We start from the raw sequence: 27,265 nt of genomic DNA, 5'->3' as shown, positions 1-27,265 counted from the left end.
GTCACAGCATCTGGACATGGAACACCCACCCTAGCGAAGGGAGGGGGAGGGGTGGCATGCAAGGGAAGGGGAGTGAGGGGAGGGAGTTAGGGCTGGCATGCAAGGGAGGGGAGGGGAAAGAGTAGGCTGACCAGACGTCCCGCTTTTGGTGGGACTGTCCCGCCTTCAAACAACCCATGGGTTATTTCAATTGTCCTGATTTTTGGGAGGCTGCTGCACTGCCTTCTGGGGTGCAAGGCAGTGCAGCAGCCTCCCGCGCACATAGCCTCAGGAGCACGGCCTTCTGGGGTGCTGCCATTAATGGCAGAGCCCCAGAAGTGGTGCGCTCCTGTGGCTGCGCGCGCATGCGCGCGCATGGCTGCCTACCCCCGTCCCGGTTCACAAAGGTGACCATCTGGTCACCTTAGGAAAGAGGGGGAGGGTGGCATGCAAAGGAAAGGGAGTGAAGGGGAGAGAGAGTGAGGGGTGGCATGCAAGGGAGGGGACATGGCCCACCCACCCCCTAGGGGAGTGAGGGGTGGCATGCAAGGGAAGGAGAGGGAGGGAGCCCGGCATCTGGACATGACCCGCCCACCCTGCCAGACGGAGGGGAGGGGGAGCAGTGGCATACAAAGGAGGGAGGGAACTGGGTAGCCACAGTTTTAAAGTTGCGTAGAAAGAGAGCGGGCAGGCTTCTTATAATCCTCCATTGAGGTGGCATTTTATCTTAGTCTGAGAAATTGACCATGAGGTTAATTCCTGCCTAAATGTGAGGGATGGTAAGATTTGAACTGGAGTAAAGAGTTACGATTTGTGCTTTTTCTAAATAGTCTCATCTGCAATGCGTTGTTCTCAGAGACAAACATCTCAAGGACCAAAAAATTAACTGAACGTTTTTCAATGTTACCGGCCAATTGTATATAATGCCTTAATCCAGGTAATGAACGGCTGGGCTCTAAACTCAGATTTCACAACAATGAACAAGTCACCTATGTATCGTCTGACGACCAGGATATCCTCTAAAAGGGGGTTATTGTGTTCACCAAATATGTATTCATTTTCCCATGAAATCATGTAAATATTAACTATAGATGCAGCATAAGAAGCCCTGTGGCAGTGAAGGACTGTTTTCCATTATTCTTGCTCTAATGAGTCCCCAATTCACTGGAAAAGACAGAGGGCTGATAACAACAAAGTCATTTATGTTCTTTTTCAAGCAATGCTGATATCATCAGCAAAACTCTTCCTACATTCTTATTTTTCCATAATTAGTCCTTTTTTCAAATTAAAACGATAAAATGAAAGAAAACTGAAAGTATGAAAACCTTGCTCTCTCACTGCAAAAACATGTGTCTTTGGGTTATGCAGCCATGCGGTTGGAATCGTTTTTTTAAAAAATGCATGTTTCAGTCAAAGTGGGGGTGGAATGCGGGTCAGAAGGTTTAGACAGGAATGCAGAAGTCCTCGATTACCAAGAAAGCAGTGGAGGTAGAGGGAACAATATGAAAGGGAAAGTGTTTTTTTAAAAAAACAATATTGTTGAATTTTAAGCTATGAAGAGCAGATGAGAAGACTTTAAACATATTCTAATACACAGAACATCTGCTCGTTATAAGCCCAAACATCCAAAACCCTACCTATATACCAAACTGGCTTTTATTCTTTACAAAATGTCCATACACCTTCTAATTCACTTATTGCTATCCAAGAAAAAAAAAATCCATCTCTGTATAGGCCTTCTAGTATTGATTTGTGGAAATCTTGAGTGTGAGTTTCTAGAGCAATCATTGAAAGTTTGGCTTGCTTTCAAGAGCATCTACCAATTCTGAGGTAATTTCAAAGTTCTGATACTATTAAAATCAGCCCTTGGGGAGAGGGTAGGAGGGTATTAATGAAATCCACAAATCCTGCCCTCTGATTCCTCTCTGACCACTAGTACTCATAAACCACAGCAGCGGCTGCAGACTGGTATATATGATGCCGATGGAGCCCCGTGACGGTTCGCACATTTCCGTGCGGGCAGCCCCAGAGCTGCAGCAGCCCATGGGGGCACCTCTGCATAGAGATAGGTTTTTAAAAAACTTACCTTCTCTCCCTGCGGAGCTCTGCAGGGATGAGGGGACACGCCCCTGCGGAGCTGTACAGGGAGAGAAGGTAGATTTTTAAAAAATAGGAGGCACCTAAAAGCGGCACCTCCAACCTGGTGCTGTTCGCATGGCATTGGGTGCAAAACACTATTTTTCAAAAACCTCACTCATTGAGCGAGTTTGAAAAACAGTGTTTCCCCACCAGTTGGGAGGAAAAAGCATGCCACTGTTTTGGGGGCTGGAGCCATGCGAACAGTGCCCCAAGTACAGTGTTTTTAGAGCGCCCGGAGCACTGTTTTTGGCCTGTGCGGAGTGGACCTCAGTTAATACCAGTTGTTTTACAATTGTTCATATAATTCTGGGGTCACTGTGAACCAAGTGATGAAGCGTTGAGTGCAATAATCAGGAAAATGCTCAGGAATCTTGCGTTCTCTTCAGTTCAGGGACACACTGTATGAACACCAATTACTTGATTTCCTAATTAAGTTACACTTCACGCAGACTTCAATATTAAGCCTGCAGCAATAACCCTCTAACAGTTGTTCACAATGTGACCATGGGGAGTGGATTCCAGGAAGGGAGACATTCCTAATGCTAGTCTTGTCTAACAGAGACACCCCCGAGCAAGGGGACAGAAGATAAATGGCACAGAACAATAATGCTGCTTCTTTCATTAATCAGACCTTCCTTGGCTAGTGAAATTTCTATACTGGTTTGTTCACATTGGGACCAAATAACATTAGCAGGCCTCACCCTAGGACTGCCATTGGCCCACATGAGGCAGGGAAATCCCTGCCCTTAGCAGAGAGAGGGGAAAATGGCCAGAAAATGGCCTCCATAGCAACGCTCTAGGAATTTTCCTACAATCTCTCTGGCTGCCTGGCTGGCTGGCTCTCTGGCGGGCTGTGCAGCCATGATCTGGTAGATTTTGTTCTTATTGTTTTGCTCACATCTACGGCTGGCACCTTTGGGGCATGTCACATGTCAAATCTCACCATGAGATACCTCTGGAGATGCCAACCGTAGATGTGGGTGAAATGTTATGTGCAAAAACTACCAGACTGCATAGAAAATCCACAATGGTCTGTTGATTCCAGTTCTGAAAACCTCTGAAAATACAATCTCTCTGGCATTTCCTATAGAGATTACAGAAATTCGTAGAAATTAGGGGAAATTCCGGAAATTCACCTGGAAGTGATGTCACATCAATTCCATTCTCCCCGGAAAAGGGGGAAGGTAAAGATAGTCCCCTGTGCAAGCACTGGGCCATTATTGACTCATGGGGTGATATCCCATCACAACATTTACAAGGCATTTTATAGGTTGGTTGCCATTGCTTTCCTCCTTTAGCCCCAGAAAACTGGGTAATCATTTTACTGACCTCAGAAGGATGGAAGGCTGAGTCAACCTTGAGCCACCTACCTGAACTCAACTTCCATCAGGATTGAACCCAGGTCAGAGCTCAGAGCAGAGCTCTAACTGCTGTACTGCAGTTGACCACTCTGTACCATGGGGTTCCTTTCCCCGGAAACTATCCTCAAATTCTACCAAAATTTGCAGTGCTGGCAACCTTAGCTGGAATCCAGAATGCTACAGCTAATGCTTCTATCAGAGTTCAAGAACATGCTCTATTCGCCTTGGCACCAATCAGAGTTCTTTTTTGACCCTGACTCTGCCCCAGATTCAAGGGAAACTCTGCCATTGTTATATGGTCACTGTCACTGTCCATTGTGATTATTGTCATCATTACAGCCAGGCCTGCCTTAAGAACTACTCCAAACAATTCATGATGGAGATGCGGCAGAACGTCAGTAGAATTTTAAGTAAACCTTGCACTAGTAAGTATTTCTAAGGCATTCCTCTACTATCCTCCAAAGCAGCTCACAATAAAATATCAAGCAAAAGCACAGGGAAAAGTAAACTAAGGACAACATTGGGAAAGCAGAACATGAAGAGTTACATTCAAATCAGCAGCAGAAATGCAGCAGCAGAAACATCAATCCATGCTGAAAACCTTGGAGCACGAAAAGGCTTTGACCTGGCACCAAAATTCAAACATTGCAGGTACGTCAAATCTCACAGCATCCCAGCAATTCATTTTCACCACTGAAAAGGACTTCCCAAGAGTCACAACCTGCTTGATTGCTGAAAGTGGAAGCATCCGGGAATGCCTTCGTGTGTCTGGAAGTGATAAGTAGCCAGCATAGATCTTTACTGTATGAGTGAAGGAAAGCAGCAGCAGCTGTTGTGTGGCTAGTTCTGCCTCCTGTAGCAGCCATCTTGCAGCAGCAGCTGCTTTATGGTTGTGTCCACCATGTGTCACAGGGATGTTATCTATGTGATTGAGATGCAGTCCCAATTCTGTGTAACCGCTTAAGATAAACAAATCAATGCTGCTTTAGAGATCTATGTAACCAGTCTGTTATATGTAACCACTGCCATCTGTGCATTCTTTCCTTGATCTTTACTTTATGATTTCACACGCTTTGTAGACAACTGGGCTTCCCCTGGTACCTCGGTCCCATGAGAAAAGAATTACATCAGTTATCTCGTGGGGGCAGGAAGCCAGGTGGCTCTCTCTTACTACCTGCCGCTGACCTTGAGGTGCCTCAGCTCCAAACACTGTTTTTCACAAACTCTTGGGGAAACGGGAGGGGGATTTTCAATGGGGAATAAAGGGTACTGTGAATGCCAGCACCATCAGAACTGGCTTTGTCAAGTGTGGTGCTTCGATACCTCTTCAATAAACACTACTGATCAATACTTCAGATTCCGAGACCCAACACCATACTGTATCATAAGAACATAATAAGAACATAAGAACAAGCCTGCTGGATCAGACCAGAGTCCATCTAGTCCAGCACTCTGCTACTCGCAGTGGCCCACCAGGTGCCTTTGGGAGCTCCCAGGCAGGATGTGAAAGCAATGGCCTTCTGCGGCTGCTGCTGCTCCAGAGCACTTGGTCTGCTAAGGCATTTGCAACCTCAGATCAAGGAGGATCAAGATTGGTAGCCATAGATTGACTTCTCCTCCATAAATCTGTCCCAGCCCTTTTTAAAGCTATCCAGGTTAGTGGCCATCACCACCTCCTGTGGCAGAATATTCCAAACACCAATCACGCATTGCGTGAAGAAATGTTTCCTTTTATTAGTCCTAATTCTTCCCCCCAGCATTTTCAATGGATGCCCCCTGGTTTTAGTATTGTGAGAAAGAGAGAAAAATTTCTCTCTGTCAACATTTTCTACCCCATGCATAATAATATCAGGATTCCAAATGTTCAAAAAGGTGAAAGACCCCTGACTTAATGGAAGGGAATCAAAAGATCCAACCCCTTGTCTTCTCCATTATTTAAATCCACTATTTGCAGATTCTTCTACAGTTGACTAGGGCAACAGCAATCAGGCCAAAAATGTCACTATAACCCTATACACATAAAGTGCGGCGCATCTATTATTTACTGTGATCACTTTATCAACATATGCCTAAAAAAAGAAAACAGAGCTTTAATAACTGCAGTACCAACAAGACATAGAACTGAAATGTACCTGTCACTAAGCTGGACACGATGAGTGGCAAGACCAACATCTGCAGCATTCTCATTAACAGTTCTCCAGGGAAGGAAAAGTATTTCACTTCTCGGTAACTCAGATTGTACGGCCGGAGAGAAAATCCAAGGATGACTCCTGTAGAGAAAGAAAATCAACGAGCAAATTCAATCAGTAAAGAAGCAAATTGTAACATGTATCTGGGACAGTTGCAACTAAATATGAATCTCATTGAAATGGTACTTTATATAATTTCAGTGCCAAGAATTGGAAGAACTGGAATTCAGAGGAAGTCCCTTCAACAGGATTGGATAAATAAAATGATGGAATATTTAGCAATAGATAAACTGTACAAATTAATGAAATATAAGAACCAGGCTAACTTTCTAGAAGATTGGGACCCTCTGGTTAATTATATTAAAAATGGAAAAGGTCTTCAACATCTGTCAATGTGTCTACAGCACTAATGAAGAAGAAGTAGTGTTAGGATAAGTGAGACATAGCTAATAAGTTCCTAATAGTAAAGGGAGATTGTACGGAGGAGTAAATAATTATTTAGCTTCGTAACATAGAGACATAAAGAAGATGAAAACCAGTTTACGTTCCACCACGAAATTGATAGTACTATTATGAAAGGAATCGTAGATTCCTGATATCTGTAAGGGATAAATCGAAAACCATAAAACATTCCAAGTTCAAAAATTCCCACCCCAACTTCCTCCAGAGGTTGGTGGAGTGTACAGGACACCTTGAGGCCACCCGCCCCCCCATCCCAGTAGGGAATGCCCAGGTGAAGAGTTTGGTCTTTGCCAAGTGCTGACACTCCAGAAAAGTAGGTGGGCCTCTGGTGGGAGGGCATTCCACAGTGCAGGGGCCACTGTTGAGAAGGTCTTCTGGGCTGTCTCCACCCAAGTGGGCGGGACAGCCAGGTGGGCCTCCCCCTCCTATCTCAGTGTCCGGGAAGGAATATATGGATGGATGCACTCTCTGATACCTTATCAGAAAATAAAACTAGGTGTCTCACAACTGGCCACCAGCTTTAAGATGATCATGGGAGTTCCAGGGACAAAATGAACATAATTGGAATATCTTGGCTCAGGTTAGTCCCAGACCCTCCCCACATGAATGCTATTTGCAATGGAAGCTAACCTTGTGTACTGATTCAAGTGTCAGACTAGGATCTGGGAAACCAAAACTCAATTCCCACTCTACCATGGAAGCTTGCTAGATGATGTTGAGCCAGTTACACATGCTCAGCCTAACTTACCCCACAGGATTGTTGTTGGGATAAAATAGATGAGAGCATGATGTCAACAGCTTTTGGTTGGGAAGTAAAATTTGAAGTGGGGATAAATGAATAACAGATTGTGAAAGAAAGTGAGAAAAATGAAAGGAGAGAAAAGTATGGAAAAGAGACAAATTTGGAAAAAGACGACACTTTTATTATTATTATTATTATTATTATTATTATTATTATTATTATTATTATTATTATTATTATTATTATTATTATTATTATTATAGATTTCACAGCTGCCAGATCTTTAGCTGGTTGTTGGCCTTCATTACAATTCGAGCCTCACCCAGAGGCCTAGGAAGTTGTAATGTATCGGCGTAGTATTCGTGCGGATCCCAGCAGGGATGCCTTCTGAAGTTGACAGATGTTAATTTTGTCAATTCAAAGATGTTTCAAGTGCTGCCCTAGTGTTTTCGGGATGGCGCCCAGCATGCCGATTACCACTGGGACGACCTCAGCTGGTTTGCCCATCATTATTATTATCATCATCATCATCATCATCATCATCATCATCATCATCATCATCATCATCATCATCATCATCATCATCATCATCATCATCATTTTGCTATCACACACTAACAGCTGCCCCTCTGCAAGATCTGGCTTTGTAGGAGTTGGATAGAACTGAAGGAAGAAACAAACCATAGACTGACAGAGATAATGACCTTGTTAGGAGGCTGAAATCTGGCAAGGGTTGTAGCTTGCCCTGGCTGGTCTTGCCTTGTTACAAAGCAGGCTTGGCTGATGGGTTTAATAGGATCTGATCAGCAAACCATTTGCTTCGGCCTCTTGGTAAACCTTGTTAAAAGGGCCAGCCCCACAGATTCTTTTTATCGTGCCTTCCCTGTGCCCCTTGTGGCTGCAGTTAGAATTGCATTAGATTTTTTAAAAATACATTCCCTGAATGGAGCACAAATAAATGGCCAGCTCCATGTTAGGAAGTACCTGGAGATTTGGGGGGTGGAACTTGAGGAAGGTGGAGTAGGGTAGGGACTTCACGGTGATGAAATGCCATATAGTCCACCTTCCAAAGCAGCTATTTTCTGCAGGAGAACTGATCTCTGTTGCCTGGAGATGGATGCAATAGCAAATCTCCAGCAACCACCTCGAACTGGCAACCCTAAACACAATATGGTTTCAGGGAGCCTTGGGGACCCCCCCATTTTGTCCCCTCAGCCACCGCCCCCCCTCCTCAGCAGCCTAATCCTTGGAAACTGTATTTATTTATATTTTATTAAATTTATATTCCACCCTTTCCTGACAAATGTCACTCAGAGCAGCTAACAATTTAAAACACAACCAAACAAAATACATAAAACGCAAGTATGATTAAAAACATTATTAATTGTTCAAAATTCCAATTGGTGCTCTATCAAGTTAATACTATGCTACCACAGATAACTCTGTTAGAAACCCCTACCCCTCCTGCCCTACCCCCCGCAAGACAAGTCCCAGAGATTTCTGGAAAGAGGAAACGAACAGTTTGAGTTCATTTACAGACACTTTGTCCCTGAGGATAAATTCTCACATAAGCCTTCATTTGCTTGCGGTGCCATTTGTTTTCACTTGAATAGCCGATCACCAAAGGTCACTGCACTCATGACCTGCCCGGCTACATAGCATGGATGTTTTCCTTTGTCTGTAGTGGTTCCTTTCTCATGGCGAAGGAGTCGCCGGACTTGTGAGCAGAACTTGACATTTTGTACGTCAGTGTGTCTGTCACAAGCAGGGTGGTCGTGTGCATCAGCCTAGAATACCCTAGAGGAAACATCTAAGTTGCGTTTGCCCTTGTTTCCTCCAAGCAGGAACCACTTTAGAATGACCATGTAATAGGCAGGCATGAATGTACCTTACATTTCTCACTGGTAGACACTCTCAGAGGAGGTTTGAGACAAAAGATTAGGGCTACCACGTCAGCCATTTTCTTACCAGTACTCTATCACTGACTCGGATAGCTCAGGGAGACCTGATCTCATCAGCCCTCAGAAGGCAAGCAGAATTGGTCCCCATTAGCTCATCAATGGGAGACCACAAAGGAAATCAAGGGCTGCAACACAAAAGCAGACAAGGGCAAACTACCTGTGTTCATCTTTTTCTTTGAAAACCCTTCAAGGCCACCGTACGATGGCTGCAACATGATGGCTGTTTCTACCCCTGCCACTCCAAACCAACTTGTATCAATTTAAATTCCAAAATTGGAATGTTCAAACAAAAAATACTTGGATTTATACCCTACTTTCCTCCCCTGTAAGGAGCCTCAAAATGGCTTACAAACTCCTTTCCCTCTCCCTACAACAGACACCTTGTGAGGGAGGTGGGGCTGAAAGAGTTCTGAGAGAACTGTGACTAGGTCAAGGTCACCCATGAGGGTCTTGGGCAGGACTAGGGAAACAAACCTGATTCTCCAGATTAGAGTCTGCCACTCATGTGGAGGAGTGAGTAATCAAACCTGGTTCTCCAGATTAGAGTCCACCTGCTTTTAAGCACTACACCACGCTGTTACATAACTTTCATTTGAGGTTTACACACAGATGACTCAGACACTATGCTTAAAGCTATGTTCACACGTGCATGTCCATCTGTTTCTAAGTGCAAAATCATGGGATGATATAACGTTCCTCGTCTGCCATCAAATGTGGAGTGAAAAAAATGATGATCAAGTAGCGTACACATAATGTGGTGAACTAGCCCATAGTGTTACTGGTCAAATTGCACCGAAAGCTTCAAATCCCAAAGTGGATCCTGCAAGACACACGATACATCTTGCTCTTATAGACATTTAGGGTGTACTTGACTGAGAATCCAAGGTGCTTTGTAATCACTCCAGGATCAGACTCAGCTGCATCTAGAGCAACTTCTCAGTAAGAGTTTCATGTTTCCGAATCATTTATGAGCCCTTCAACAGAACAAAGCTCCCCCCCCCGCCGAGTTGTTATACAGGTTTTTCCCTTGACCTTTCACATGGGAGGGGAGAAGCAAACATTTTGCAAAAGGAGGAGAAAACCACATGTTTTCAAATGATAAACCAATTCCACATACCTAATTTTTTCCTGGAGAAATGCTTACTAAAGGGAAATTGAAGTTTTAAAAACGTTTGCATGTTTAGATGTGTGAGTTTTTGAATAAAATGCACAAACAGAAAATTATTTCATTTCATGCATTACATTTTGATACAGCCCCTTCCAGGCTCGGGGGTGGTGAACAACATAATATCATCATCCAATATAAACTGGAATTGTATGTGACAAAAGGGATCTTTGACTCTTAAAAGTTTATACCCCAACAATCTCGTTGGTCTCTAAGGTGCGACTGGACTCAGATCTAGTTGTTTGCCTAGTGCTGCAATTCTAAATATGATTTTGAACTGAGCTAGATTTTCCTTCGGAGTAAACATGCTTAGGTCTGTATTGCACACGTCTGGTCTGGCAGATGTGCCGATGAGAAAGTCAATTACCACGCCAGAATCTTCCCCTTATCTCACCAGAAGGTTTAAGCCCACAAGACATGTCTAGTACTCTTTTGTGCTCTATTTTCACACCGAGGATAATTGTGTGTGTCTCTGTGTATGATGTGCCATTGTAACCCCTGTGTAAGAATGGGATGACCCAGAAAGGGGTGGAGTCTGAAAAGAAGCAGAAGGCTGCAGAACTCATGAGGTTGGAAGAAGCAAGGCTACCAGGCTGGGACTTTGATTGATTTTATTAAGCCCTTAACACCTTGTTTAAGGTAACTGCAATGTTGTTGGGAACTAGTGGGAAGGGAGTTTAATTTTTTTGCTATATTGTAAATGTTAGAATTTATTGTTTCAGGGTTTTTGTGTATGTAAATGGTGAGAGTTTTCTGAGAACCTTCATCATCTTGAAGCCCGTTTACCAAGCCTCTGAAGTCTTCAAAACCAACCACCAGCAAAGAAGAATTGGACTTGGCAATATCAGTAGACTGTAAATATAAGGACTTGAAAATGCAAACTTAACAGGACTGCAAAGTGTAAATGTTAAATGTTTTAAAAGTGTTATTTGTTAAGAGAAGTAAACTGTTTTGTTTAAATTTGGTTCTTTGCAATCTCACTTCCAAGCCCCACGTTGGGCGCCACTTTGTAACCTCTTTCTGTGGGTTCTTTGCAACTCCTTCCAAGTACTGCCCCACAGAACCCACAGAAAGAGGTTACACCATCAAGTCACTTCTGACTCACAGAGACCCAATCAATCAATGTCCTCCAAAATGTCCTATCGTTAACAGCCTTGCTCATTAACTGACTAAGGATAACTGCCAGTTTTAATTTCCTTGCACTAGCTTCTATGTAAATAAATTGATCATCATAGGTTCCATTAAAAACAACAACAACAAATGTTTAAGCCTACAACAGATCTGGTTTCATTATTACAGGGTAGCCACAACTCAAACAGCTTCAGCACCATTGACTGTCCACACAGATTATTATTTTATGCTCAAATACACGCATCCTGATTTGCATACAAGCTGTATCTTCCCACAAGAGACATGGTGCCATCCGAAACAGAGTTCAATTTTCTAAGCCAAGTGACTTCAGTGGATTTAGAAGGATGTAAATCTGCTATTAATTTCTAGGGATGTAGACTCGAGTGCTGAGTTCTAGCACACAAGTTGTCACGACCAACATTTTAAAAGGTAAATAAAACAAGAGTGAAATACCGATTGTGATCTACCAGGCACATCTACCAGAAAATAGGAACCGTCCCTAATAGAACAATTGGAACAGACCGCTACAAGGAAGGTATTTCTCCTGTACATCAAGGGAATCACAGATCTAATGGGGAAACTGATGTAAAAACATAATCTTCAAACAATCTTCAGACCCACCAGAAAAAAACAACACCCAAATGCTACTGTCAGCAAAAGACAAGAGAAGCCCCTTTCCTCCGCAGAAGTCTATCACATATCATGCAGCTGTGGACAAGTATACACAGGGACTACAAAACGCAGCATTCTGACAAGAATTGAAGAACTAGAAAGACACTGCTGACTAATCAAGCCTGAGAAATCAGCAGTAGCTGAACATGCTCTAAACCAAACTGGAGATAGGATCTTATTAGAAGAAACAGACATTTTTGACAACTCTGTCAGCTACTATGTCAGGCTGCACTGGGAACCCGCTGAAATCCACAAACTCCAGACAGTTTCACCAAAAGGAAGAGAGTCAGAAAATCAACAACACCTGGCTACCCGTGCTAAAAACCCCCCCAAAACTAGAGACATTCAAAGGCAACTGCAAAGGAACTCCACCCAGAAACATGTAAATGCAATTACACCTGCAATTGCAAGAGTGATTGCAAATGTGAATGTGACTGCAAATGCAACAATAAATATAGCTGTAAATGAACTCCACGCAGACACACGCAAATGTGCCTCATTCCCCTGTGAGGTGGACAATACATATACCCTGCCACACAATCACTCCATACTGTGCCACAGAGAGAAACATATCTCACCAGGACTTGCCTCTGAAGATGCCAGCCATAGATGCAGGCAAGACATCAGCAGCAAAAACTACCAGACCACGGCCACACAGCCCAGAAAACCCTCAACAGCCAGTTGATTCCAATTGCGAAAGCCTTTGACAATACACTTACGGGATTATTAGACCATGGTATATAATTATATAATTACAAGCCATTAACTTTCTAGACTTCCTGAATTTTTTCTGAATCCAGAATATCAAGAGCTGACCGAAACAAGAAAGAGTTCAAGGAGCTGTTTAGAATCCAAAATGTCATCCAAAATGATGACCTCTGTGCTAAGAAGTGTCAGTGAAATGTTATGTTAAGTAAAGATAACAGTGCTTCCTATCCAAGTTAAACTGGAATAGAAACATGGAACAAAAATTCAACTATGATTCCATGATTGGCTGAAGATCTCTGTGAAGATATGGAAAACAGAGTGCCCAGGAGTTGAATAAAACATCTCTTTCACCCATTTATATTATTAAATTTGCATCCCACTTGTCCACTAAGGAACACAAATACAGTTTAAGTCTGTGCAACCTGTCACATTCAGTTATGAGAAATCCACTGAACGCTCTTTGTAATGTCATCCTGAAGGAACACAGGGAGCATATTTAGAAGTCCTTTTAAATTATTTTAGTGGACTTCACTCTCAGAAAGGTATACTTAGGATTGCAGTTATAAACAGACTGCAATCCTAAATGGAGTTATACTTTTCTTAACCCATTGACATAGAAGGGTGTAATTCTGCTTAGAATTGAACTAAAAATGCATCAAGACACAACCTTGAGCTGATACCTTTAGAGAAACACACATAATTACAATGACTGGACCTCACCCTAATTAAGGGCAATCAAGATTGTTTAATGGCTCAACAGAATGTTAATGGAGAGCATAAGAATGTTAGAACTGTCTAATCCAGCAAACTGTCTCTAAGAATGGCACCCAGATGCCCTCAGAAAGCTAACAAGTAGAGAATTACGGTAGCTTCTTCCTATGGTTTGTTCCTATCATCTACTAATCAGAGGTTCAGCTCATAAAAGTTTCACTGATCATGGGTAAAAGACACTGAAAGAACCGGAGACAGTGTGTAACAGACTTCTCTCTGTGATACACCTTTGAAGATGCCAGCCACAGATGCAGGCGAAAGGTTAGAAACAAGATCTAGAGACCACGGCCACACAGCCTGGAAAACCCACCACAACCTGAAAGAACTGTTTGTCATGAATTTGTCTAATTCATCCCTAAACAGACTACTTTAGTGAGCATTACAATGTTTTTTTAAATAGTTCATTACTCTAGGAGAAGAAATACTTCCTTTTCTTTGCTCTGCATTTTCATTGAAAAGAAGACGATGACTTTGGATTGATACCAGTCCCTTTCTCTCCTGAAGGAGACTCAAAGGGGTTTACAGTCTCCTTTCCCTCCCCCTGCTCCCAACAAACACTCTGTGAGGTGGGTGGGGCTGAGAGAGCTCCAAAGAACTGTGACTAGCCCAAGGTCACCCAGCTGGCATGTGTTGGAGTGCACAGGCTAATCCCCAGATAAGCCTCCACAGCTCAAGTGGCAGAGTGGGGAATCAAACCCGGTTTTCCAGATTAGAGTGCACCTGCTCTTAACCACTATGCCCCTGCTTCTCCTGATTTCTTGGATGCTGATTTCTTGGTTCAGCAGCACCACTAAGCATTTGCCTGAAAATGGCTTCCAACCAGTGGTGGGATCCAAAAATGTTAATAACAGGTTCCGATGGTGGTGGGATTCAAACAGTGGCGCCGCTGCACACACGCACCTCCAGTCCCTATTGGGCAGGGAGGTTGCTTTAGTAACCCCTTCTCGGCACTCAGTAAAAATTAGTAACCACTTCTAGAGAAGTGGTGAGAACTGGTTGGATCCCACCTCTGCTTCCAACCTATTGTTTCCCATCAGTGCTGGACTTAGATGAAGAGAGGCCCTAGGGTATTCCACTTGTGAGGCCCCTCCCAATTCCCCACCCTCACAACTAAAGGAAGACCAGAGTATTTTAAACAAAATTAAGTGAAACTGAGATGATGATGGCAATTTAAATTCCACAATTCACAATTATTCCTCAATTCACAGTTATCGGCTTAAAACAGTATTATTCTGAAATGGGGTACAAGGAAAAAAATTACTGAAGAGTAGTTTAGAGACTACAGTGCGTTATGACAGCATGTGTAAGACAGCGTCAAAAACACCATACACTTTGGACAGAGGCCTCCTAGATTTTGAGGCTTTAGGCTTCAGCCTGCCAAACCTGTAGGTAAGTTTGGGACTGTTTGCCTCAAACAGTTAAAAAAAACCCCAATCCTCTGATGGCCATAAAGGAAAGAAGAGAAGGGAAAGAAGGATCACAAAACAGACGAAAAGAGAGGTTGGGAGAAACCCACACATGAGTAAAACAGAAGTTTCCTGAAGATCTGTTCATGTAATATCAGACTGTACCAATCTCAGGCTCATTCCGCACATGCAGAATAATGCACTTTCAAACTGCTTTCAGTGCTCTTTGAAGCTGTGCGGAATAGTAAAATCCACTTGCAAACAGTTGTGAAAGTGGTTTGAAAACGCATTATTTTGCGTGTGCGGAAGGGGCCTCAGTGTTTTCCTTTCCTATACCCTCTCCAGCCCTACAAACTCCTCTACCAGATGCAGAAACTTGCAGATGTTCTAAACATAAATGTATTATTAAAAATAAATATTCTTATTTGTGATCGTTTATTCTTATTTGTGACAGTTTTTCAGCCTACCCGACCTGGACTTTATTTTTCCAGACGTGGGAAAAAAATCAGTCACTCATAAATCTGTGCAATAGTATAAGAAAGTTCCTTTCCTAATACATTTTAACAGTGAATTCCTTGGTTAGTCAGTCTCCTCTGCTGTAGAGCTAATGACTTCCTAGAGCACCCCACCGTGCTTCCAAAATCTCTTTCCTGAGTAGCTACAGCCAATATAAGCCCGATCTATGTACCACATCATTTATAACTCAATTCACAAGTTCCTATGTTTTCTTATACGGTACTATTCTTTGAAATTATAAGTTTGATCATTACTGTCATTTCAGTTGTACTGGTGATACAAAGTCTACGCTATGCATTGGATTCACACATGCTCTACAGCTGAAAAAGAGGGGGAAATGTCATCTTTGACCACTCACAAGGCTCTGTTTGGGGTCATGATACCTGTGTGGACCAAAACCATGTGGGATGTGGAGCTGTACTTAGCAAGAGAAATGTCAGAGGTGGAATAAAAAAATCTGGTTGGATTTAACCTCATGACTGGATCTTCACTACATCAACACAAAGGAAACCACAATCTATACTGTGCAACCAGATGCTTTAAATCTTGTTAAGAACATCAGGAGGAAAGGGAGATAAACAATAGAGTGAGAGAGATCAAAATATTACTATGTTATTTTAAGTTGGCTGTATAGACAGCTTGGTGGTTCTAGTTCGGATAAGGTATAGTCAGCTTTTCATGAATGATGAAAGGAAGAGATGAAATCACCCTGGAAATTAACCTTGCAATCCATTCATGCTGGGTTGGTAAACTGGTGACAGTGCAAATACAAGCTTTAGAGAGGTAATAGTTTTATGAGGCCTTCAGCCATGAGGAAAACCGAACATGAGAGCCAACCAAAGCATAATGTAGCCTAGTTCCAAATCCAGATCTTTATTCACTCTGTACAAGCAAAAAGAAACAATGCAATGTATGTGTCAGTTATGTAGAACTGAGAACTAGGATTGCAGGCCTTCCCTGGCCCTGACCCCTGGGCCAACTGTCATCTCAGACTCGCCACTCCTCCCTTTTGGAAGGGGGAGGGAATTTTTAGATTGGAACATTGGACGCCATCTCTTCCCCCCCCCCCTTTAGGGGAGGGGAGGGAACTATAATAGCAGATTGCTGAACGCCATCTATCTTATTGTAATTTATTATATTTATTAGAAATGTTTTTACGGTTGTCGCTGCTTTTAAATGTTTTAACTGCCTATATTGTTTCCTTTTATGTTGTACACCGCCCAGAGCCCTTCGGGGATGGGGCGGTATAAAAGCTCAACAAATAAATAAATAATAAAATATCATGGGCTGGGCGGGACAAGCCATAATTTGTAGTCCTTTAGTACCTGAAGGAAAGAGATGCCTAATTCATGTGCACAGACAGTGTGCTCTGAGTCTATGGTTGCCAGATTTGGGGTGAAGGGGTGAAGGACTTCAATGCCATAGTGCCATTTTCCCAAGTGGCAATTTTCTTTAGGTAAACTTTGTGGCCTGAAGTTCAGCTTTAATAGCAGAAGACCTCCAACCACCATCTGGACTAGTGGCTGACAACGCTAGAGGAAGTAGTAGCAACCAAAATGGGAATGGAAGGAGAAAGCAGCAACAGGTCATGAGCCAGTCCCTGGGTGATGAGAACTCTGACGTAGAGCCTGAAGACACTCTGGATCCAGAACTGACTCCTATCAAGGAGATGCAGGTATCAGAGCCAGCTCCAATTTATTCCCTGCCAGCCAAGGCAGAGCCTGATGCTGTGCAGCTGGGAGAGCCATCAGGAGTCTCAGATGAGCAGAACAATGAGCCAGCTGCATGACAGAGACAGAGGCTGAAGCTACAAAAGGAGAAGCACCCATATTGCTGCTTGGTATGGCAGAAGGTTCTGAGTACTAGAGACATCTGCATCCAAAGAGGACTGAGGCTCCTTCCACACAAGCAGAATAATGCACTTTCAATCCACTTCCACAATTGTTTGCAAGTGGATTTTACTGTTTTGCACAGTAAAATCCAGCTGCAAAGTGCATTATTCTGCATGTGCGGAAGGGGCCTGAGTCTCTGCAGGAGTCTGGGTCCATTAGCAGGGGCCTCCTACTTAAGCCCTACCTTGGGCTTGGCTCAGCCTGGGTGCAACAAGTATACTTCATGTTAAGTTCCATGTATCTGGTCTTCCTCTGAACTCCAGATCTCAGCCTGCCTGACCTGTGCCTTGACTCTGTACCATCTGACCACACCTTTGTCTGCTGCATGCTTTGACTCTAGACTACACCTTTGCTTGCCTCCTGGTTTGACTCTGGATTGCCTGACCATGCCTTAACTAACTGCTGATGGCAGCACACAGCAGGTGGTAGTGGGAGGGTTGGGAGAAGGACAAGGTGATGGGGAAGGCCATGAGGAAGAAGCAGCAGCATGGTAACAGCAGGAGAGCTGTGTGACATAAGGGCAGTGACAGGAAGGTGGGAATCTGAGAAAGATGAGCGGAAGCAAGGGCCAGTGGGAGGGGAATGGGAACTCCAAATGCACAACAAAGTGCATGCTCCTGTGTAGGGGATTCAGCTGCCCTTATTCAGTAACTCAGTCTTGGCTACCACAAGGCACTCAAGGGTGCAGACTGAATGGAGGCCTCAACGACTACGCAGGCTCCGAGCTCTTTCTGCCTGGGAACAGATCAGAATGTTCACCCACAATGGCAGCTGGAAATGGGCACCGGGAGGCCTGATTAGTTCTTTTCATCTGGAGACAGGAAGTGACTGAAGAGAAAAGGATAAAGGCCATGGAGTTCTCTTGGCTGAGGAGAAAAGAGAAAACGCAGATGTCTAGAGATTTAGCAAAGTCTTTCCTTGAACCTCGTCCCTGAGGGGAAGTCTGCTGCAGCTAAAATAAATTTATACTGGAATAAAATGTTGTTAGTCTTCAGTTGTTAGAACATAACACTATTGTCTTTTTAAAGTCAAGCCCAAGAGCTGTACATTGTTTCATTTGGGGATTACAGGAACTCCTGGCAATTTTTTTTCTTGCTTTTACATTTGGTTTCTTTAATTTCACTCCAGATCCAGGTTCAAAACCAGTGACTTTTGGGATTATAATAATGTTGAGGAGTCCTTCTGACATACTCCTACTTTTTGTGCTTTTTATTATTGACTTTTTTAGGGAAAGTGGTAGTTACACAGCAAGTATACAGACAATAAAACTAACAACATCTGTTAATCTGAAGGTATTAGCAGAGAAGTCAAACAATTAAGATATGGCAGACTCTCCATCTTCCTCCAATCAGCAACTGTGAAAAAGGCATCTTAAAGCAGCAGTTGTGTAGGAGGTTAACCTGGAGGAACTGGGTATGATTCCCAGCTCTGCCGCTTGAGCTGTGGAGACTAATCTGGGGAATTCAGATTAGCCTGTGCACTCCCACACATGCCAGCTGGGTGACCTTGGGCTAGTCACAGCTTCTCGGAGCTCTCTCAGTCCCACCTACCTCACAGGGTGTTTGTTGTGAGGGGGGAAGGGCAAGGAGATTGTAAGCCCCTTTGAGTCTCCTGCAGGACAGAAAGGGGGGATATAAATCCAAAACTCTTCTTCTTCTACTCATTTCCTGTTCCAATGACTGTGTTACCATTTTCTCTGTCTCCCATGGTGATCTTGCTATATAGTCTTGTAGCATGGTTGCCAAGCAACCAAATGGAGACTAGATGAGGTGGGGACATGGAGGGCAGCCATTTGTGATAGTGTGATGACCCTTCTGAGAAAAGCTAGAAATGATGTCATGCCTCTCTAAGAATCACCATGAATGCTATGGTAAAACCACAGAATTAAGAGAGCTGTGACATCACTTCTAGATCTTCCTGCCAAATGATGTCAGTCCTCTCAAGGAATTGCCAAAATATCTATGGTTTTACCATAAAGTTTTTCACAATCCCCAGAGAGTCTTGACATCATTTCCATTTTTAAAAATATAATCTTTCTCCTGCCAGATAGTGGAGTGCTGGTAGGAAATCTGCCCCCAGTGGACAGGCAACCATACTATCTGGACATTTCTTCTTGGCTTTAGCCATGAAGTGTGTTCTTTCTCATTACCACTGCCTGTACCATTGAAGTAGTCTTACATGCCTGCATGTTGCCTTTTTGCATTTTTATTAGAACAGACAATACCTATGCACAAAGAAAAAAAACCATTTAAAAATGCAGGTAGTCTATTCAGGAAAAATAATTGTTGCAACTTAAAATCTTTTGCACTGGACACAAATAGTGGGTTAATTTGTCATTGCCTTTATACAGTTTCCTGAACCACCATCTTAAGACAAATTCCAGCAGCTGGGCTTTTATGTATGGCAGGTCTCATCATGGTCTGTAGAAGTCACATGTGTTTCTCTTCTGTCTTATTTGTTTATTTGTTTGTTTCTTTGTTTTTTTGTTGCCCAGCTTGAGGAAGAATTCAGTAAATTATAAAATTAGATCATGGTTTTGTAACTGTGAGTTGTTAATAAATATTGTTGCAGTTTGGATTGTTTTGGGAGATCATCTTGCTCAAACTCAATACTCAAATGAACCCTTTGAAAACATCGCAGTAAAATGACCTTCTCTTATACTGACGTAATTTAATTTGTGGAAACTCAGAAAGCTAGGCTTTCCAAATTTTATCCCTTGCAATAAAGACAATTCAGAATACTGCATTGCTGGAACTGAATTTTACATTTTAGGCTTCATATTCACAATTGACAAATATTACTGGGGGAAAAGAAGCAATTTACATGACTTCTTCTCCAATGAACATATACTAAGTGGAAGCAATTACCGGTGAATCACAGCAGGATCTGAAAAGGATCAAGCTGGTCACTTCCACAAGAAATAGCTCATGTCATGCAGAGGTGGGATCCAGCAGGTTCTCACAGGTTCCCGAAAGTAGGTTACCAATTATTTGTGTGTGCCGAGAGGGGGTTACTAATTGGTGATTTTGCCACCTGATTTTTGCCTTAGTTACACCCCTCCCCTCTCTCTCTCTCTCTCTCTCTTCAGCAGTAGCTGCAGAACTTGAGAGCAGTCTACCTCTAGCAGTGGAGGTACACCGGGCGTCTTTGGCGTGTCAGCCTGGCTGGCCTGGAGTGCATTTGTTTCCAGCTACCAAGGATTCACACATGCCAAGTGGCACAAGCGTCCTTGCCACAGCCCCACCCAGGAATGCCCCACACCCCAGAATGCCCGGCCACACCCCCATCGTGCCCCGCCCAGCCCCATTGGCGCTACGCCACTGTTTGAATCCCACCACCATGGGAACCTGTTACTAAAATTTTTGGATCCCACCACTGATGTCATGGTTCTATTCTTGAACCACTGAAGCAGTAGGGATATAGTGGTTAAGAGCAGGTGCACTTTAATCTGGAGAACCGGGTTTGATTCCCCGCTCTGCCACTTGAACTGTGGAGGCTTATCTGGGGAACTAGATTAGCCTGTGCTCTCCAACACACGCCAGCTGGGTGACCTTGGGCTAGTCACAGCTCTTTGGAGCTCTCTTAGCCACACCCACCTCACAGGGTGTTTGTTGTGGGCGGGGAGGGAAAGGAGATTGTCAGCCCCTTTAAGTCTCCTTACAGGAGAGAAAGAAGGGATGTAAATCCAAACTCATTCTTTTTCTTGAGTGTAATATATGAGCAGAAAAGTTAACCAATATCATCAATTCCCTCCCATGAACTGTGAAAGGTCAAATTGTGATTCCCTCCTTCAGGTTCATTGAATTGAAGCTGTGCTCTCATGTCACTCTTTGGCTCCAACCTTACACTGCTCAGTCAAGTAGACTGCTCACATAAATAATATTCTTGCAGACATGAACAGCTGGAGGTTTGTCAGAAACTCTTCCAAATGGCTATTATGAAAAAGGGGTGGAAGTGTTTTCTTATAGGGATATTTATGCTGTAGTATCCTAGGAAGCTACATCCATCAGGCCTTCGAGTCAGTTGTTTAATGAGAAGTAAGGCACCAAGTTCCTCCAATGAGATTACATACCATACTTTCGACAGGATTTGTAGACATAAATTTCTGATGCATGAGTTTCAGAAGCAGAATTGGTTTTTATACCCTGCTTTCCTGTACCGTTTAAGGCGTCTCAAAAGTGGCTTACAAACATCTTCCCTTCTCTTCCCCACAACAGACACTTTGTGAGGTAGGTGGGGCTGAGAGAGTTCTGAGAGAACTGTGACTGGCCCAAGGCCAACCAGCAGGCTTTATGTGTAGAAGTGGGGAAATAAATCCAGTTCACCCGATAAGAGTCCGCTGTACATGTGGAGGAGTAGGGAATAAAACACAGTTCACCAGATTAGAGTCCACTGCTCTGAACCACTGTGCCACTCTTTTGATCGAATAGTTTTATAAATACTGCACTGAGGTAATTTCTTGGTTGTGCCTAGAAGAAGAAGAAGAAGAGTTTGGATTTATATCCCCCCTTTCTGTCCTGCAGGAGACTCAAAGGGGCCTACAATCTCCTTGCCCTTCCCCCCTCACAACAAACACCCTGTGAGGTAGGTGGGGCTGAGAGAGCTCCGAGAAGCTGTGACTAGCCCAAGGTCACCCAGCTGGCATGTGTGGGAGTGTACAGGCTAATCTGAATTCCCCAGATAAGCCTCCACAGCTCAGGCGGCAGAGCTGGGAATCAAACCTGGTTCCTCCAGATTAGATACACGAGCTCTTAACCTCCTACGCCACTGCTGCTCCTAGAAGTTGCCTATTATTTTTTCTTAGTGTATGTGAGGTTTAATGAATTGTTACAGCTAACTAAGCCTATTTGTCAATCAGTGCCTTGGTGGGAAACAACCTGAAAAGCCACTCTGAGATTTTAGAAGGAAGGACAACAATACACATGTAACAAACAAATCAAATATTTGTTCAGATTTTTCAACTAAAAAAAGGGGGGGGCAGTTCTGCCAAAGACTATAGTTACCTTTTGATAGTTAAATCTTATACAATGACATCTCTAATAGACCATGTTTAGTATTTCTGAAGTTCAACACTGCGCTTTAAAAGCATAAGTATGGTTTTGGAAGTCAGCCCTGTTGAAATGAACAGGCCCTGTGTCTGACCTTGGGATCTCTTGTGCATGTCCCATTAATTTTAGTGGCATTTGTACAAGAATATTTCACACCAGATTGTGCCCAAGAAAGTGTATGGAATTTATTCTGGACTAGGCTTGCATGCTGGGTACATTTCTAAATTTTCTTATTTGAGACAGGAACCCTTCCTGTCAACTTCCTTCACAAAAATAACTGTGATGCATGTATGATTCCTGCAGAGATTTCATAAACAAACCATATCAGTCCCTTTGGTTCTAACAAGAAGAAGAAGAGTTTGGATTTATACCCCACCTTTCTCTTCTGTAAGGAAACTCAAAGGGACTTACAAGCTCCTTTCCCCTCCTCTCCCCAAAACAGACACCTTGTGAAGTAGGTGGGGCTGAAAGTGTTCTGAAGAACTGTGACTAGCCCAAGGTCACCCAGCAGGAACTCAGGAGTGCGGAAACACATTGGGTTCACCAGATAAGGCTCTACCACTAAGGTGGAGGAGTGGGGAATCAAATCCGGTTCTCCAGATTAGAATCCACATGCTCTTAACCACTACAGCACGCTGGCTCTCCAAATCTCTTGTAATAAACCCAAAACTTCAAACTTTTCAAAACAATTTTTTTGTCTTTGCAGAAAACACAGTTCTAGATTAATGCACCCAAACATAGCAAACTTGGAGGACATATTTTCCTCTTATAAAAATACTTTCCCACAAAAGAAGCCTAATGAGATCTAAAGAGCTACTTTAAGTGTATCCAAATGGCTAGAAACCCACATCTGGATGGCTCAGGATAGCTTGATTTCATCAGGAGTTAAGTGGGGTTAATTCTGGCTAGTACTTGGATGGGAGACCACCAAGGAATTTGAGGGCCACTGTGCAGAAGAAGACAATAGCAAACGAATAGCCTCCTGCCTTGAAAACCCTACTGTGTTGCCATAAGTTGGCTGCAACATGTTGACACTTTGCACACGCGTGGACACACACACACACACCAGTAACTGGCTATGCTCACTAGGAATGCAACCTATTCTACTTTGAACGGCAGACTACCTTATTATCTCATCAACTGCATTCAAAACTCTCCTCAGCTCCGAAGAAGTAGACCGTGAAACAAGTTCAAAACATCCTCCAAACGTCAATCTACTTGCACAGTTCTTCAGATCTTGTTCAGTACTTATTTATAGCAAAAGTAGTTTTTCAATATTATTTATTTATTGCAAATATTATTTATTGTAAATGCAGCATAAAAAAATTACATAAGTCAACTTTATTTCTGGCTGTTGTGAGTTTTCTGGGCAGCTGTTGTTTCTGCTCCTAACATTTTGCCTGCAACTATGGCTAGCATCTTCAAAAGTATGTCATGGTAAGATGTGTTTCTCTCTGTGGCACACGTACATCTGAAGATGCCAGTCATAAATTCGGATGAAACGTTAAGAGCAAAAACTACCAGACTATGGCTGCACAGCCCAGAAAACCCATAACAACCAGTTGATTCTGTCCGTGAAAGCCTTCAACAACAATTTTATTTCTTCAAAATGTCTGCAAACATTGTCCTAATCTGCTTTGCAAATGATACCTAATCGGGTTGCCATCTGCCTTCCCTGAGCAAGCAGACTTCGCATCGGCCACTGAATTTCAGCACAAGTACTAAAATGACATTGGATGTAAGTGGGCTGCAAATTGCAATTCTTTGACCATGGGAAGAAGACCCCTATTTAGGATGCGTGTGTCACTGGGAATTTTGGTCTTTCTAGTAATTTACAGGTTGGGTGCTGGCTGTATGGCCGTGTTCTAGCAGCATTCTCTCCTGACGTTTCGCCTGCATCTGTGGCTGGCATCTTCAGAGGATCTGAAGATGATTCCGGCCGTGAAAGCCTTCGACAACACAATTTACAGGTTGCTTAAGAGAAATGCTTAAGAGAAATGGGTGCCCCTGGAGAACTGGGTGGGGCTATATTGAGATTATAGTTGATTTTCTTTCATAAATTCAATCATTTTGACTAAGCAAATGAGCATCTAAGGGTTTTTTTTAAGGTGTTAGCAAAACGATGTTTCAAGTTTCCTTCGGATTTACTTCTTTTGAATGCTACTAATTTAAACTGAATGGGTCCATAGACAGGATTGAAAACCATACTATGAATAATAAAACGTTCTCCAGGCCTGGAGTAATCAGATAGAAAAATAACTCTAAGCCAACAGGTTCTTCTCAATAGGGAAGAACAGTGAATAGAAACACTTCTGTTCTAGTGATGTTTTTCAAGATTGTCTCGATTGAATTACTCACCAACAATGACGGCAATGATAGTGAACAGCACAAAAAAATTCTTCAACAGATAACTTTTGACATCATCCTTTGTGATACTTTGCACCTTCTTTTTTGCCATGACTGTACGTTTCCGAACTCCTTGCTGGATGCGTTCCATCCTGTTGCTGGATCTTGCGTCTTCGTTACTCTTCGTCATCTATATCTTGGAAATGTGTCTTTATAATTTTGCAATGCTAAGGTTTCCCCAGGAGGAAAATGGAAATCTCTCTTGCTTTGAGCAAAGGTAACAAAAACCTAGAGAGAGTACGAGAAAGAGAGAGAGAGAATGCAGATCAAGCTACGAACTTCAAAATCATGAACGGTGACCATGGTAACATTTTAACCATCTGTTTAGAAAACTGAATTATGATGTCCAAGAAATACACTTCATATATCTGGAGGTGTTTGATGAAGCTTCAATGCAATCCTAAGAACAAATTCCTATGAGTAACTCCCATTGAACAGACCAGAGTAGGATTCCAATTAAACACACTTAGGATTGCTCTCCTTAAGCGGAGTGACACACTTCTTACAAGGATGTATATCTGCTTTCAACTGCATGGTTGGTTCTGAATATGACGTTGATTTAGGCGGTTATTCAAATTGCACAAATTAAACTGACTTAACCACTTCATGGTTTGAGCATTAAACATCAGGGCGCTGCAACTGATGTAATGGAATAAGTTGATAATGTAGTGTGATAAAAGGAAAAAAGAGCTGTTCGCATCAAGAGAGAAGATACATGAGCACTATCCATCCAAACTTTAAAGTTCCACTTATTTCAAAGGATGACATTCAAGTGCACACTTAATGCTCCCATTGCTACCTACAGGATTTATCTTCCACCCGATCAAGCATTATCATTTGAATACTGCTTACAACTTTTCTTAGAAATCCATTCCACTTCAAATATTTGAGACTTTTTTGAAAACAGAAATCACCCTATCCAATATAGTTTGTGTTTCAGAAGAAATTGAGCGGTTATGTGCTTTCTCCCAGCTATTCCTAAACAATTCAAATGTCTTGCGCAAAAACCCATGGCCAGAATCGAGAGCATCTAAACTTTTTGTCTATTTCTACAAGATGCACTGCTATTATAACTTTTTTTACAATTACTACTCCTCTACCTTGAGATGTACGATGTTCAGCATGCTGATGTCAAGAGAATCAATTAAAAGTTACAAACACCTACTAAGTTAACACCGTTGGCTTATTATATATAAAGCTGCAAAAATATTTTGCTTCCAAGGCACACCAAATACCAGAACTGGAACTTGATTCTAAGGATTTATTTTTCTTGAATAATAATGTTAAAAAATCTTGATTGAAACCCATCCTGCTTAACTTCAAGTATACCACAATTGCTTCCTGTAATTAATTTATCTGGTCTGACACCACTGTTCAATACACTTTGCTCACCTAGCCTCCCACTGTGAAAGCTGCACAATCGCTCTGCAAAAATCACATATATTGGATGAGGCACAACTGGATTTGCCACAGCGTCTTCCAAGGTGGCTTCAGGCACTGTAGGTTTTAAATATATTTATAACCAAGCGATTCACAAATTATTGAGTACATTTCCCTCTCTTCTCTCCTGTTTTAACATTTCCATCCCTCTCCTTTTACAACAGAGGAAAGGAGTGCAATTCTGCCATCTCTAGAACACAGACAAACTTGGTAGGGGCAATTGTCCGTACAGCTTAAATATGAGTGTGGATGTGTCCATTTCCAACCCAATCTCTTCCAGGCTAGAGGAGCACTCGAGTTCCCACCTACCTGCCATAACAATTTATGATTAAAATGGGGGAGGGACGCGATTCAAGGAACACCCAAGTGGGATCCCAGTCCGGTGAACTCCCAAACGACGGTGCCAAAGAAACCAGAGGAGGAATTTCAATCAATGAGGGACTCACCTTTTCAGACTCTGCACGTCTCCAAGCCAAAGCGGGCAGCCAGGACTCCAAGTCAGATTCCCAGAAGACAGCGAGGGGATCGAGGGAAGCGAAAACGTGGGAAACCCAACTCGGAAGAGACGGCAAAGGCTAGCCAGAAGCATGGGTTTTGCAGACTGCAATTTACAAGCCGGAGCAACTTAAGAAAAGGGGAGGGACCTCGATTGCGGAGTGGTGGGGGGGGGGGGGGGGAAAAAGCAAGAGAGTGGGAAAGAGAGAGAGTGTGTGGCTGGGAGGGCTGGCAGCGAAGCGTCAGGAATATTGATGAGCTTTGGCACCCTGCAAGCGGAGTGGCTGGCTTTTGTTTTTCCTTTTACGCTTTGTCGGTTCAGCTTCATTATAAATGCAAAATCTGGACCTAGGAAGGACCGAAAACAAACACAGGCTCTCTCTCTCCCTCTCCCCCGCTCTCGCTGTCCTTTTGATCATTCCTAAACGAGGATCCAGTCCCTCCAAACGTAATTAGACAGAATCATATTCTCCCTTTAGGGGGGGGCTTTGCAAAAACTGAGCATGCTCACTTTATGATTTTATTTAGAAGGCCATGGGTGGAATGGGGGCACCCTTCCACGACGCTTCTTTTTTTGGGGGCGGGGGGGGAAGGGGATCCGAAAAATTTAATAACAGGTTCCTATGATGGTGGGATTCAAACAGTGGCGCCGCCGCACACACGCACCTGCAGTCCCTATTGGGCAGGGAGGTTGCTTTAGTAACCCCTTCTCGGCACTCAGGAAAAAATTAGTAACCACTTCTAGAGAAGTGGTGAGAACTGGTTGGATCCCACCTCTGGGA

At 43.0% G+C, this 27,265-nt stretch overlaps 1 protein-coding gene across 1 annotated transcript in view; it reads right to left on the bottom strand.

Annotated features, from left to right (window-relative positions):
• The window catches only part of SLC1A3 (solute carrier family 1 member 3), a 69,337-nt gene extending 42,620 nt beyond the window's left edge, over window positions 1-26,717 (bottom strand). The window contains 3 exon segments of the mRNA XM_048502897.1: window positions 5,612-5,749; window positions 24,501-24,776; window positions 26,435-26,717. Coding sequence (XP_048358854.1) covers window positions 5,612-5,749; window positions 24,501-24,678 — 316 coding nt within the window. The 5' untranslated portion in view covers window positions 24,679-24,776; window positions 26,435-26,717.
• Between the last annotated feature and the right edge of the window lie 548 nt (window positions 26,718-27,265).

This window comes from Sphaerodactylus townsendi, linkage group LG07 (assembly GCF_021028975.2).
Source record: "Sphaerodactylus townsendi isolate TG3544 linkage group LG07, MPM_Stown_v2.3, whole genome shotgun sequence".
Taxonomy (NCBI): domain Eukaryota; kingdom Metazoa; phylum Chordata; class Lepidosauria; order Squamata; family Sphaerodactylidae; genus Sphaerodactylus; species Sphaerodactylus townsendi.
Note: the sequence above shows the minus strand (reverse complement) of the source record. Positions and strands in the feature narration are given on the sequence as shown.